Raw genomic sequence first — 14,842 nt, 5'->3', positions numbered from 1 at the left:
TGCTCCGCAATTTCGTCTTTTATAATTGACTCCAGCATCTTCCCCACCACTGATATCAGACTAACTGGTCTATAATTTCCCATTTTCTCTCTCCCTCCTTTCTTAAAAAGTGGGACAACATTAGCTACCCTCCAATCCACAGGAACTGATCCTGAATCTATAGAACATTGAAAGTGATAGCAATTGTTTCTATTGACGCTTGAACGAGGATACTCTTTCTAACAATGCGGCACGGTAGCGCAGCGGTAGAGTTGCTGCTTTACAGCGAATGCAGCGCCGGAGACTCAGGTTCGATCCTGACTACGGGTGCTGCACTGTAAGGAGTTTGTACGTTCTCCCCGTGACCTGCGTGGGTTTTCTCCGAGATCTTCGGTTTCCTCCCACACTCCAAAGACGTACAGGTATGTAGGTTAATTGGCTGGGTAAATTAAAAAATTTAAAAATGTAAAAATTGTCCCTAGTGGGTGTAGGATAGTGTTAATGTACGGGGATCGCTGGGCGGCACGGACTTGGAGGGCCGAAAAGGCCTGTTTCCGGCTGTATATATATGATATGATGATATGATGATAATGTAACTTACAGCTTTTTGTATCTTCAATTTGGAGTAACAAAAATAAGCATTGCTATTGAAAGGATCTTTATTTCAGAAAATTATGTGGGAAAATATCCTTGTTATTGCAAGTTTCAAACTCTCCAGCCCTAGCTCCCTTTCCGCCCATTGACACAATTATTTTTTAATAATGGGATTTTCTATAACTTTCGGTTTTTTAGCAGAACTACCTGTATGTTATTTACATAGGCAGAGGAAGCTGTGACAGAAAAGTTTGAGTTTGATAAACCTAACATTATTAACCAGCATTACAAATGGATCACATTGCTTCGCGAACATACTTTTTCTATGCTCTTGATTAATTCCTGAAAATCCCTAGAAAAAGGTTGTCAAGGTTCAGCTCTTCAAAATGTTAGTTTGTAACTTTATAATAACACAAACTAACCTCTATAACCAGATTTAAAACATTAATTTATCTTGCTTACCCCAGAAGTGATCCAATTCTGTTTTTTCCCGTATTGAAGACTCATCTAACACTGTCGATATCATTGATACATCACTTGCATAGCTCAGAATGCTGCTCTGACCACTAACCGATGACTCCATCATGCGTTTTCTTGGATTACGTGACATGGATGCAGTCTGCTTGGATACGCTTCTGTGCTTCTGCTGCTGTTGTTTTGCACTTCTGGAAAATAAAGTAATGGGTTTTTTTAAATCAACAAATGCAAAATGTCTTCAAGAACTGCTTGAAACTGACCCACTTTAGATGTGATACAGAGGATAGCAAGTAGTGGAGTTGCATTACTAATCAGAGAGAATGTCATGGCAATATTCAATGAGACAGGTAGAGCTCAAAAATAAGAAAGGTGTAATCATTGTGAAGAAATTATACTACATGTCTACAATAACCTGCAGAAGATAGAGGAGCAGATACGTAGAGAGATTATGGAAAGGGTTGTTCTAGTGCAGGGGTTCCCAACCTTTTTTGTCCCGTTTACCCCTGGCAATGTTTCGAAAGGAAATTTACCCCCACCCTGTTTTGTTCAGGAATTTGAGTTTACACTTCTACCATAATAAAGCAACCGACAATGGGGACATTTTAAAATACTGCTTTTAACTTTATTATTTTAAGTTCAAATAACAATAATGGTGGGCAAAATTTACCCATGGAGGTAAATTTACTCCAGGTTGGAAACCCTTGTTCTGGTGGGTAACTAACTTTTCCAATATTGTCTGGGACTTCCTTCATGCAAGAGGCTGAAAAGGAGCAGAATTTGTTAGGTGTATCAAAGAGGATTTCTTGAAACAATATGTGGATAATCCAACTAAAGAAGATACCACACTGGACGTTGTGTAAGAAAGCAAGCCTGGCCTGGTATTGCAATGGAAGCGCACTTTGGCAACAGTGATCACAACTCATGTTTTAAGATAGTTAGGAATATGTCCGGACCTAGAGGTAAAGTGCTAAATTGGGGGAGGGCAAATTACAACATTTTCAGGCAAGTACAAGGAAGAGTAAATTGGGAGCAGTGTTGTTGGGCAAATCTACATCTGACAAAAAGGAGTGGCTTACCGACCAGTGCTTAAACGCATGACCAGCATGTTCCAGTAAGGAAGGCGAGGATGACAAGGTTAAGGTAATGTTGGATGACAAGAAGGGTTGTACATTTATTTTTTACCCAAAGCATATGGAAGATTTAGAAGATGAAATCAGACAGACCCTTTGAGGAATATAAATAAAGCAAGAATGAACTAAATTAGGATGGCCAAAATGGGCTATGAAATGTCCTTGACTAATAGGATTAAGGAATCTCGAAGAGCATTAAGGTGGATAAGTCCCCAGGGCTTAATGGGATCTACCCCATGTTATCGATAGAGGCAAGAGAGGAAATTGCTGGGATCTTAAAGATCTTTGCATCATCTCTGGACATAGGCAGGGTCCAAATGCGTAGTCAATGTTCTCTTAGCTTTAGGGCAAGGATACAAACTGAAAGGTTGGACAAATTTGGATCGCCTTCTCTGGATGTTAGAGCCTGATAAAACGATATAAAATGATGAGATGTGTACCCGAGGAAGACATAACCTTTTCCTAGCGTAGAACTGTCAAATATTAGGTATAGACTTAAAGTGAGCAGGAAGTTTAAACGGAACTAGACCAAGTGGGCCCGTTGGACCCAAACCTCTCCTGCATTGGTGCACACCCTCTCCCCCCTCCCTCCCCCCCCACTCCATCCCCCTCAACCTCCCTTCCCCCCCCCCCCCCCACCCTCCCTAGTAGATTTAAACTTTAAAATGTGAATAACTTTAAAAATATAACACCGATTTCAATGAAACTTCTTCCATTAGCACCAAAGGCAACATTGCGTAAGGTGGGCCTAAAATTGTCACGCTATCGTGTACCATTTTGGCTGTAGTTCAGGAACAAACAAACAAGAGTTTTAGTATATAGATGTACAGGACAACGTTTTTTTTTTAAACAGAGTGTGGTAGGTGCCTTGAAAGTGATGTCATGAGTGGTTGTGGAAGCAGATACAATAGTCGCATTTAAGAGGCTTTCAGATAGGCACATGCAGAGAATGGAGGGATAATGGATCATGTGCAAGCAGAAGGGATTAGTTTAATTTGGCATCATGTTTGGCACATATTGTTTACTGAGGAGCCTGTTCAGGTGCTGCGCTATTCTATTTTCTATTGCAAAACATTCAAGATCCCAATGCCAATACAGAGAGAAACAAAACAGAGGAAAGCAGTCAACTCAGGTTGCCTTCACATATTTGACAGCCAACATAAGAGATCTGGAAGAAACAGATTTCCTGTTTATCTCTAATATGCATAAAACATGAACTGAAAAATGAAATATAAAATAAACAAAACACTTCCTCAGGAAAACATAATAGTTTGAGCAAACAAAACTAAATAACCTTAATATAGTTTGATAAGCATTTCAGTGGCATAATTTTGAACGGTAAAATTCAATCAATGTTCACAGTGGAAATGATGGCTGTGTTTTTCCACAAATGCTGCCCAACTTATTATCTCCAATATTTTGCTTTATTTGCAATATAACGATTTTACAAGATGCCAATTATTCTCACTTGATAACAGGGCATCAATTTTGTGGCCAGACTGACTCCTGAAACTCCAACCCAGTGCCGCCCCCAGGACAACCGTCCTTTATGGCCATGTTAAGGCTACATTTTTAACAACTTAGAACGGAGTATGAGATTGCACAGGAAACATGTATACTGCCTCAGTGTAATCTACTATTCTTACACTTTTGCATTTAAGAATGATCGTGTCTATGTATGGTAAGATCTACTGAACTGTATGCAAAAAAAAGAATTTCACTATACCAACTTGTGACAATAGAGTACTGTCAATGAATAGACTTGCCTTGATGAAGATTCTTTATAGGATGAAACACTGCCTGTAAAAGAGTGATTGCTGCCAATGCTCTCATTGTGCAAGTTTTCTGCAGAATAATATTCCGTACTGACAGGCCGCAATCTGCGTCGAGACATTCTTGGTGAATCGTATACTGGATGCAATCTATGTGTGCTTTCAAAGTCTACTGCCTCTGTAGAATAGCTAGAACTAGAACAAAACATTAAAATTTCAATCCAATACTTCAACAGTTAACTAGCAAAACTAGTTGAAAACGATTGCAAAACAATGACATTTTCCATAAAACATGCAATAAACAGCAAGCAGGTCAATGAGTAGTAGATATAGATAAGTGTCTTTTCAATTACAAATTCAATTATCACAAGGTGCCTCAAATATAATTCAGTAGCCACAGCTTCATTTTTCAAATGATCATAATTTATTGATGATCAAAGTTACTGACATAAAAATTCCAAGAAAGTAGAGATTCAGTGCAATACTGTTATTACCAATCTAATAAGATAAGATATGGTTAGATTAGCAAAGACGTTTGTTTAATCCAAAAAAAAATTTAAACCATGCATTTAGGAACCAAAAACTCAATTTAATATCCAGATTTTATGATTCTTAAATAATCCAGAGGAGCTATAAACTTACATGCTATTGGTATTTTCACAAATATGCAAGCTATTTCAAAGATTTTAATCCTAGTAATTGAATATAAATAGACGTTGGATATCCAAAATAACGTTTTTTCTCATTCTCAGACCAGAACATTAATTGTTTCCCTTTGCAAATATATTACTTGATGTGCTGTTTCCAGAATTTTGTTTATTTATTTCTGAAACTTGATTTACAACTTTTCATACTCTTCCTTCCTTTCATCCCATTCCTCCTAAATGGAGACAAAAGCAGCCAATCTAATTCCTGCTCTACTCGAGCATTGCAGTCACAACAACTCAGTCATGTTGCTCAGCTGCTGTTTGGTGTCTCTTACCGGGAAGTCAGGAATAGTTCAAAAGAGGTACAGAATATAAAGGGTATTTATTCTTCTAGGCATAGAACAGTTAAGTGTAATTTAAACATTTCAGCTTGCATGCCAATTGCTAGGGATGGGGTTAAAAGATAGAAATTTAATGCCGAAGTAGTATTCTCCTTAACACAAAACACTGCAGTATATTGGTACAGGTTTATATTGCAGGTTTTAGTTGGTAGCATATGTTGAAATCAACAAAAAAATGTAAAACATTTTTCCATGGATAAACAGTAAATTGTAAAAGTAACGATTAAACAACTAATATTCCAAATTTAGCATTCCATACTGGTTACAATTTAGTTATTTAACATTGCTTTATACACAAATGATCCAAGACTATAAATAGCCAATAATATATATAATTCACATTACGCTGAATTTATCTTGGTTTCAAATTTATCCCACAATGAAACATGATTGAAACTACAAGAGCTGCTATTAATCCTCTTCACCTTTTTGGTGGAGGGGAAGGACAGATTCATGTACCTACCTACATAGTTTAGCTGAGTATTGAATGAGCCATCACTCCTCACAGATGTATAATCTTAGCACCAACAGCTCAAAACAGCATAGGTTCCCAAGGAATGTATTACAAAAGCACTGAATATGTTTGGTGAAACATCTTAAAATCTAACAATATATAATATCTGTAAAGGTGTTTGGATGTAGCAGCAACACAAAGAGGACTAGCAAAGTACCTGAAATTATCTTCAAGTGGAAATGAGAGGCCATTCAACCCTCCAAGACTGCTCTATCATGACTGAACTCCATCTTAATTCCTAAAATAAAACTTTTGAGACATTGAATTTGCCTCCAACTTCAGCTTTGCTAATTAATACAAGATCCCCCTACTTGCACCAGGTGCCATTCTTAAACACAACAGATTGGTACTATCTTTACCATATTGTTTCTTTTGGGAATTTCTAGGCGGAGTGGAATAGTTTGGCCGTAAAATGATAAAGCGCTTATGTACATGCTGAAAACATTCTAACTTACAAGCTGGGTAGAAAAACTTGCATGTATATGGACATTTAATCTCCTCTAGGTGGTCCAATGGCTCTCCTGTAGTAGGACACTGGAACTTCCACCTAGATTTATGATAATTTGTGATGTCTTGAACTGACATACCTTTGACAGAGTGCAATGAATATGGCCAACTGTGTCCCATTTGACAAATGTGCATTTTCATTGAGGAAGGGAATTCAATGTTACCTGAACTTTACCTTCTCCCTACCATTGTGAACAGATTCTTGACTACATCCGATTCCTCTCAACCCTTCTCCTGGACAGAGATAGTCCGGGTGCTCACTTTCCAACCTACCATTCTTCACATTTAAGGATCATCCTTCTCAATTTCTGCACGATTCAACATAATTCCAACACACGACTCATCTTTCCCCCCTCTTTCAGTATTTTAAAGGATTACCCTTTTTGCTAATCTCTGGTTCACAATTCCATCCCAGGCACCCAACCACTCCCTTCCATGTAACACAGAAGATGCAACACCTGTCATTTCAGCTCTTCCCTTCTCACGATTCAGTGCCTTAAAAGGTCCTTTCAGGTGAAGTAACAATTAATTTACACTTATTCCAATCCAGTATTCATAATACGGTCGCCTCTCTCATTCTTTTCTCATGATAATTCAGATTCCCCCAATATTTCATTTTACAAATTCATAATTTTGTTGTCCAAAATTCAGAATTTTACATCAAAATGCAACTTTTCAGCAAAAAAGGTATGCACACCAAATGCGCATACGCATTGCGCGATTCATGTGTGAAAAACGACTATCATTTCCAACAGTCTGTAATTCTTGGATTACATGTCCAATGTCAGGCCTATCATGAGTATATTCTATTTATAGAAAGGTTATTGAACAGAGATACTTTTTGCAACACAAAGAAAAAATTGTTTTGTTTTGTTTTTTCTATTTTGCTTTTTCCTGACACATCCCAATTCTCTTGGTATTGAATAAAAGAACAATTATCCTCTTTTTCATAAAGAACTTTAGATTTTCATCTTGGTGATGCATGTAAAAAAGGCAACTCACTTGAAATTCTGAATCAAGGACAGTGACCCTAGAATACATCTCTGTCGCGCCATAAACCCTCACTTCACCCAGTAGGATAACTGTACTTCAAAATCCAATTATCAGCTCAAAGGCTTTCCTGAACACATGACAGTCTGCTTTCTACATTAACTATCCATATCACGTGATGAGCCTGCATCTGTGTCTTCATTTATCCCATATTAAACAAGTATTGGTAGTGTTAGGAACAACATCAGAAGCAAATTCAAAGAAATGCCAACTGCAAACTTCCAGTAAACATGCTTGCTCTACTTGCTCTCACAAAACAACTGGGGCATTCTTAACAAGTCATCTCATTCTTGAAGAAAAGCAACAACCAAAAGCAGTATTTGAGTTAACAGGCTTCAGCATGTGTTTTTGAGTCTGCTTACCCATCCCAAGTTCCATTTTTTCATTGCTCAAAGCAATGAATGCAGTTTGGGAAGATGGAATAAACAAAAGTGATGTTTAAGGTATTGGTACCATGATATAGAATCCTTAGAGATCTATGCAGTCAGTTAGTTAAATTCTTGCAGACCAAATGATCTTAAAAAAGGATTAAAGTAGATCAGTAGAAATATCAAGGGAATTGAACAAGTGGACTAAAACCTAACTCACAAAAAGTCAAAATTGCCTGTACTTTTTACAAACGTACACTGAAGACATTGGTAGGCAAAGAAAAATTGGCCAAGCAAATCAGATGCACTTTCTCCAAGCAGTTGTGCGCTAATTTCTGTAGACATAACAGAATCAAAGAATGATTGTAGTGCAGCGGGTCATTTGGGTTATCATGTCCATGCCAACTCTATGTCCAAGACCCTTCAGTTCCACCTATTAATCCCTTCGCTACAGTTCAATTGTTCATCGTTCATTAACATCGATCCCTTGGAATGTCTCCATGCACTTTGTTCCATCATTTAATATTCAATTTCTCCCATAAGACTACAATGGACCCTCCACCATATCTGCAGGTTGTACTCCAGATCCCAACCACACATTACTGAGAAAGCTTTTCTTCATGTTATCCTTGGTTCTCTCCCCCTTATTTTATGACACCGAAGGAAACAGCCTCCCATTATCCACTACATTTTATATTCTTATATCAAATATCCTTTCAACCTTTCTTCTTCAAAGAAAACAGTCTCAGCCTCACATCTGGCTTGTTGCTACAAAAGGTGTGGCAGCGTGCTACAATAATTAGTGCTGCTGTCTCTCAGCTCCAGCAACCTGGGCTCTATGCTGATGGCAGATGTTGTCTATCTAGAGTTTGCACTTTCTCCAAGACCATGTGTGTGTCCCCCTCCCGCTCCTCCACATCCTACAGATTCATGTCACACGAGCATGCTGGGAGGTTAATTTGCGACTGTTAATTGCCCCTAATGTAGGTAGTGGCAGGATAATTGGAGGTGGGAGAAGGAGGTGAATGGGTGTCATCTAGAGCTAGCGTCAACCTGATGGGTGAAATGGCCCCTTCTATGTCAAAATAAATTTTGAGAAATATTGTTTAAAAATCTTCTGGACTTAAAGTCTCATCCTTCCACTGATATGATGAACAGGTTTGAACACAATGCATCAGCTGAAGCCACACTGCTCAATAAAGGATCAGCAAAAATGTCCTGCTTTTAGATTCTATGCTTTAATAATAATATATTCCTTTATTCGTCCCTCACCGGGGAAATTTACAGTGTTACAGCAGCAAAGTGGATAGCAAGAGAGCAAGAGATCATTCATTATAAATAAAAGATACATAAATTGTCATCAGTTTCCGTGTGTTCTTAGCTGTTATTGTTGACTCGTCTGCTGGGAGCAGTGCTGGTTGTGCAGTCTCAAAGCAGCGGGAAGGAAGGACTTCCTATATCTCTCCTTCACGCACTTGGGGTGAAGGAGTCTGTCACTGAAGGAGCTAATCAGTGCAGTGACAGTGTCCTGCATGGAGTGGGAGTCGTTGTCCAGTAGCGATGTTAACTTTGCCATCATACTCCTCTCTCCCACCACCTGCACTTAGTCGAGGGGGCAACCCCGGACAGAGCTGGCCTTCCTGACCAGCTTGTCGAGTCTCTTCCCTTCCGCCGCTGAGATGCTGCTGCTCCAGCAGACCACTCCATAGAAAATGGCTGATGCAACCACCGTGTTGTAGAAGGTCCTTAGGAGTGCCCCCTGCACTCCAAAGGACCCGAGTCTCCCTAGCAGATAAAGTCTGCTCTGGCCCTTTCTGTATAGCGCATCGGTATTTTCGGTCCAGTCCAAGCGTATCGGTGTTTTCGGTCCAGTCAAACTGAAAAATTCCAGGATTTTGTATACCTTATTAACAACCTCCCCCTTGCAACTTGGTATATGCACACACACTCCCATGTCCCTCTATTCCTACACCCTTTTCTCTCTCATTGTTGCTACCAAAATACATCACATCACATTTCATTTCATAGCTTTAAATTTCATCTGCCACACATTTGCTCGTTCCATCAACCCATTTCCATGCAGCTATAATCTATCACTATGCTGTTCGTGGTTCAGAATACTACCAAGTTTTGTATCATCTGCAAATTTGGAAATTGTAGATTGCATCCCCAAATCTTGGTCAATATAAATGTTTTTAATGACTTCGACCGATTCTGGAGAGCACAATTACTCCCCTTCCTCCAACCTGAAAAACAACCATTCCACACAACTCCACATTGAGAGAATATTATGTTGGCAGAGTGACAATGTCGCTAAAACTTCTCTTTTGCCTGTAAAATGGTACCTTATCAAAAACCTTCTTTAGTTTATGTACACCACAATGAATGCTTAACCACCAACTCTGATCACATCAAAAAAATAACTCTTATTAAATGGGGTAAATGTTATTCACAATTAACATAACCATGCTTTCTTGCTTTACTCAGTTTTCCTCCAGTTGATTATTAATCCTATCATAGATCAATGTTTTTAAATTGTTTTCCCACGAAAGTTCAAATGACTAGAAGGTAGAAGCTGGATTTATCCTCATTCCCTTTTTTTGACCAAGGGAACACCTGCTGTTCACTAATCCCTCCATTGAGGGAGTCAGGTCAGTGATTTCATAATTTTCTCCATACTTTCCCCCAAATCCAAGGATGCATCCCATCTGATCCTGGTAACTAAGACCATTCAATTTCTGGATACACCTTCTCCCCATTTAATAGCTTCACAATGCCCTAAGCATCCAGGTGCAAGCTCCCATTTGCACCTTTAATGAGATCCAGTCTCATTACCCTTTTAGAGTTTTATGCCACTCAAACAAATAAAATAGTCGAAATCACAAATCCAATTCTGTGTATAATGAGAGCTATAAATGGATTTTTAAAGAGGAGAAAATGTAGGTAGCAGGAACAATGATAAACAGGGTTAATGAGTAAAGTAAACTCAAGATCAGGTTCACTTGAAAACAATCGAAAAATCAGGTGTCAGTTCGGGCAGATATTGCGCAGCAATACTGACCGGTAAGAGCAGCAATAACCAAAGCAGTTCAATATCAGCAGCAAGAACACTTGCAACATCAAATTAAATTCAGTCTACCATTAGGATGCGCCTCTTTCTGTTATCGCAGCATTCAAACACAATGTCCTAAATTTAACAAATTAGTTCAACTTGGAACAGTTCAGCTTCATTATGTAGTTTGGTCCCAAATCTCTTAAGTGCCTTTCCTTCCTTCCAAGGTCACAATTCCAGAAGTTCAAAACGTGCCATTTTTAATCCACAAAATGAGCTAGACTATCAGTTTTGGGACTATTCCCCACCATTAACAATGTGAAGCATTCTGTTTTGCAATAAAATATTCCCAGCCAAAGGCAATATTTCATTATCATTTTCTATAAATAATTATTTTGCTTATTGCAAATCGCCATTAAGTATTCAAGCCAAATTAATCACTGCACGCAAGTTTTTACAATACCATGCACCTTTACTGGGAAACTCTCACCTGAGTGCGTAAGTATAGCCAGTGTTCTCTGGCACATATTGAGGAGGAGTGTATGTGTGCAGTCGAGAAAAATCCATGCTCAACTGTTCTACTGCAAAGGTGAAAAATAACATGATGCAATACTTCCAAGCAACACGATGGCATGTACATTTCAGTTTAACAAAAATGCACCTGTGTTCAACCCGTTTACCTGTTACAAGCAATAAATTATGAAATATTAAAGGTTTATTAACTACACATATCAACACCAATTTCCAAGATTTGTCCAAGTGGAGATCGAAGCGTTTGAAAGGATATTTCTTAAAGTCACACCCCAAAAGTTTGCAGTGCACATCATGACAACCAGCTGAATTTCTTAGTGTCAAACATGGAAGAACATTTTTGGAAATCATCCGAAGGCAGATATTTGACTATTGTCTGTGAATCATAGGAGTTATGAAACAGTGTTCATGTCAGAACATCCAGTCCATCAAAGTTATGCATTTGCATATGCAGAAAGATTTTTTTCTGTGCAGTTGAAGCTGCTCCCGTGTTCTGTTTAGCTTTCAGCTACAAAAACAGGTTGCGGTCAGAGACCTGGAACTTAAATGATGGCAAAATCAATCTGACCTCTGATAAAAATAGGCTTGATTCTTCTCTCAAAATCAATCTGATCAAATGTACAGTGCCCTCCATAATGTTTGGAACAAGGACCCATCATTTATTTATTTATTTGCCTCTGTACTCCACAATTTGAGATTTGTAATAGGAAAAAAAATCAATGTGGTTAAAGTGCACATTGTCAAATTTTATTAAAGGGTATTTTTATACATTTTGGTTTCACCATGTAGAAATTACAGCTGTGTTTATACATAGTTCCCCCCCCCCCCCCCCCCCCCCATATTTCAGGCCACCGTAATGTTTGGGACACATGGTTTCACAGGCGTTTGTAATTGCTCAGGTGTGTTTAATTGCCTCCATAATGCAGGTATAAGAGAGCTCTCAGCAGCTAGTCTTTTCCCCAGTCTTTCCATCACCTTTGGAAACTTTTATTGCTGTTTATCAACATGAGGACCAAAGTTGTGCCAATGAAAGTCAACAAAGCCATTATGAGACTGAGAAACACGAATAAGGCTGTTGGAGACATCAGCCAAACAGGCTTACCAAAATCAACTGTTCGGAACATCATTAAGAAGAAAGAGAGCACTGGTGAGCTTACTAATCGCAAATGGACTGGCAGGCCAAGGAAGACCTCCACCGCTGATGACAGAAGAATTCTCTCTATAATAAAGAAAAATCTCCAAACACCTGTCCGACAGATCAGAAACACTCTTCAGGTGTGGATTTGTCAATGACCACTGTCCGCAGAAGACTTCATGAACAGAAATACAGAGACTACATTGCAAGATGCAAACTACTGGTTAGCTGCAAGAATAGGATGGCCGGGTTAGTTTGCCAAGAAGTACTTAAAAGAGCAACCACAGTTCTGGAAAAAGGTCTTGTGGACAGATGAGATGAAGGTTAACTTATATCACAGTGATGGCAAGAGCAAAGTATGGAGGAGAGAAGGAACTGCCCAAGATCCAAAGCATACCACCTCATCTGTGAATCATAGTGGTGGGGGTGTTATGGCCTGCTGAAGCTCACCTATCTTCATTGATGATACAACTGCTGATGGTAGTAGCATAATGAATTCTGAAGTGTATAGACACATCCGATCTGCTCAAGTTCAAACAAATGCCTCAAAACTCATTGCCCGGCAGTTCATTCTACAGCAAGACAATGCTGCTAAAGCAACAAAGGAGTTTTTTTAAAGCTAAAAAATGGTCAATTCTTGAGTGGCCAAATCCATCACCCGATTTGAACCCAAATGAGCATGCCTTTTATGTGCTGAAGAGAAAACTGAAGGGGATTAACCCCCAAAACAAAGATGGTTGCAATATAGACCTGGCGGAGCATCAACAGAGAAGACACCCAGCAACTGGTGATGTCCATGAATCACAGACTTCAGGCAGTCATTGCATGCAAAGGATATGCAACAAAATACTAAACATGACTACTTTCATTTACATGACATTGTTGTGTCCCAAACATTATGGTGCCCTGAAATGGGGGGAACTATGTATAAACACTGTTGCAATTTCTACATGGTGAAACCAAAATGTATAAAAATACCCTTTAATAAAATCTGACAATGTGCACTTTAACCACATGTGATTTTTTCTATTACAAATCTCAAATTGTGGAGTACGGAAGCAAATAAGTAATGATTGGGACAAAAACCCATTATTTATGGAGGGCACTGTATTTAGCATTACATTACCCTGTTATAGGAAATAGATCAACATGAATATTGATTCAAAATGGGTATTCTACTAATGCCTGACAATAAATAATTTGGGGGGAGAATTACTTCCATACCAAACTGATTGTAATGCAGATATAATGGGTATCTCTCAGCAAATAATTAGAGTTGTAGACTCAGAGATAGCTGGTGTGTATATACACACAAACAAGTTCTTGTCTTTCTATCAATGTTGGGATAAAAAAAGATACCTGTGTGAATGGCCATACTTGAACAGCAACAAGAGGAGGGCTGGAATGATGCTGCAGCTTTGATCAACCCCAGGCTGCATAATGATTGGGTGCACGTTGGGTTCCACTGTTTAGAATCAAGGCTTGCATGTCATTTTATGGAAGACACAGAAAAATTATGAATTTCTGAGAACACCCAAATTTGAGGTGTCACCTCAGGTGTCAGCCAATATTATTTGGCTGACAAAGTCCATAAGACATAGGAGCAGAATTAGGCCATTCAGCCCATTGCGTCTACTCCACCATTCAATCATGGCTGATGTATTTTTCCCTCAACTCCATTCTCCTGCCTTTTCCCGATAACCTTTGATGTCCTTCCTAATCAGGAACCTATTACTCCCTGCCTTAAAATACCCAATGCCTTGACCTCCATGGTTGTCTGTGGCAATGAATTCCACAGATTCACCACCCTCTGGCTAAAGAAATTCCTCCCCATCTCCACTGTGGAGGTGTGTCCTTTTATGCTGAGGCTCTGCCCTCTTGTTCCCTAACTCTAAGTTAAAGGTTTTCGTGAGATTCTGCTGCCTGTTATGTTTTTCTTGGATTTGACATGGGTAAAAATCATTATACCTTGAGGGGCACCATCCATATTGCATTCCTGGGAGGTGTTCCTCAGCTACCGGAGGGAGCTGGTGCAGCATCAAGGCAATAATTTTCCATGGCATATATCAAGAATTCTTCCAAATTTCATCACAACCCGATGGTCACTATTAAACCATCTCTGACAGGGTTCTCTTTCCCCAGATAAAGTCATGAACTCACTGGGAGCAGACGAAAGATAAACGGTGATAATCGAGCCGTTATTGGGACTGGAAAAGGGAGAGCATCAGGGGAGTGGCAGATGGTGAGGAGGACACTCGAGACTTGAGGGGGTGGACATGGAGAGAATAAATAGCTGCAGTCGGCCTCAGTAGTAGCAGCTGGAGAATACAAGAGAAGGGATTGAAGAGAAACTAAAGGGCTGAAGGGAGCTTGTAGGGAGAGAAGTACTCGAGGAGGATATTGAGGAAAAGAGCTAAGTTGATGTTTGGATGTGGTATGAACAAGAGCTCTTTTGAAGATGTTTCCTTAATCTCAATGAGTTCAATTGACCTCATTATTGTAGAATAGTACGTCTACGTTCTCCTTGATTCTAGATTTGAGTGTTGGACTTTAAAACCAAGATATTTAACTTTAAACTTTATCAAGCCTGAAGAGTAATGAAGATCTGTCCTACGTTATTAATTACAACACACTGCCTCTGGAAAGGAACTAAAGTACCATCTAAAAATTTGAAATGTAACAATT

The 14,842-nt window shown here is 39.1% G+C and overlaps 1 protein-coding gene across 9 annotated transcripts in view; it reads right to left on the bottom strand.

The window, feature by feature from the left end:
• Positions 1 to 14,842, bottom strand: part of sun1b (Sad1 and UNC84 domain containing 1b) — a 69,275-nt gene that overhangs the window by 37,636 nt on the left and 16,797 nt on the right. For 5 of the 9 annotated variants that reach the window (XM_078418094.1, XM_078418095.1, XM_078418097.1 and 2 more), the window contains exons 1-3: positions 10,982 to 11,715; positions 3,947 to 4,147; positions 1,036 to 1,238 (exon numbers count right to left, since the gene is read on the bottom strand). In XM_078418094.1, coding sequence (XP_078274220.1) covers positions 1,036 to 1,238; positions 3,947 to 4,147; positions 10,982 to 11,373 — 796 coding nt within the window. In that variant the 5' untranslated portion in view covers positions 11,374 to 11,715. Of the gene's footprint in view, positions 1 to 1,035; positions 1,239 to 3,946; positions 4,148 to 10,981; positions 11,716 to 14,842 lie in introns of those variants that run through there. The other 4 variants (XM_078418100.1, XM_078418103.1, XM_078418099.1 and 1 more) reach the window with 2 other exon arrangements.

The sequence above is a fragment of the Rhinoraja longicauda genome, chromosome 21 (assembly GCF_053455715.1).
Source record: "Rhinoraja longicauda isolate Sanriku21f chromosome 21, sRhiLon1.1, whole genome shotgun sequence".
Taxonomy (NCBI): domain Eukaryota; kingdom Metazoa; phylum Chordata; class Chondrichthyes; order Rajiformes; family Arhynchobatidae; genus Rhinoraja; species Rhinoraja longicauda.
Note: the sequence above shows the minus strand (reverse complement) of the source record. Positions and strands in the feature narration are given on the sequence as shown.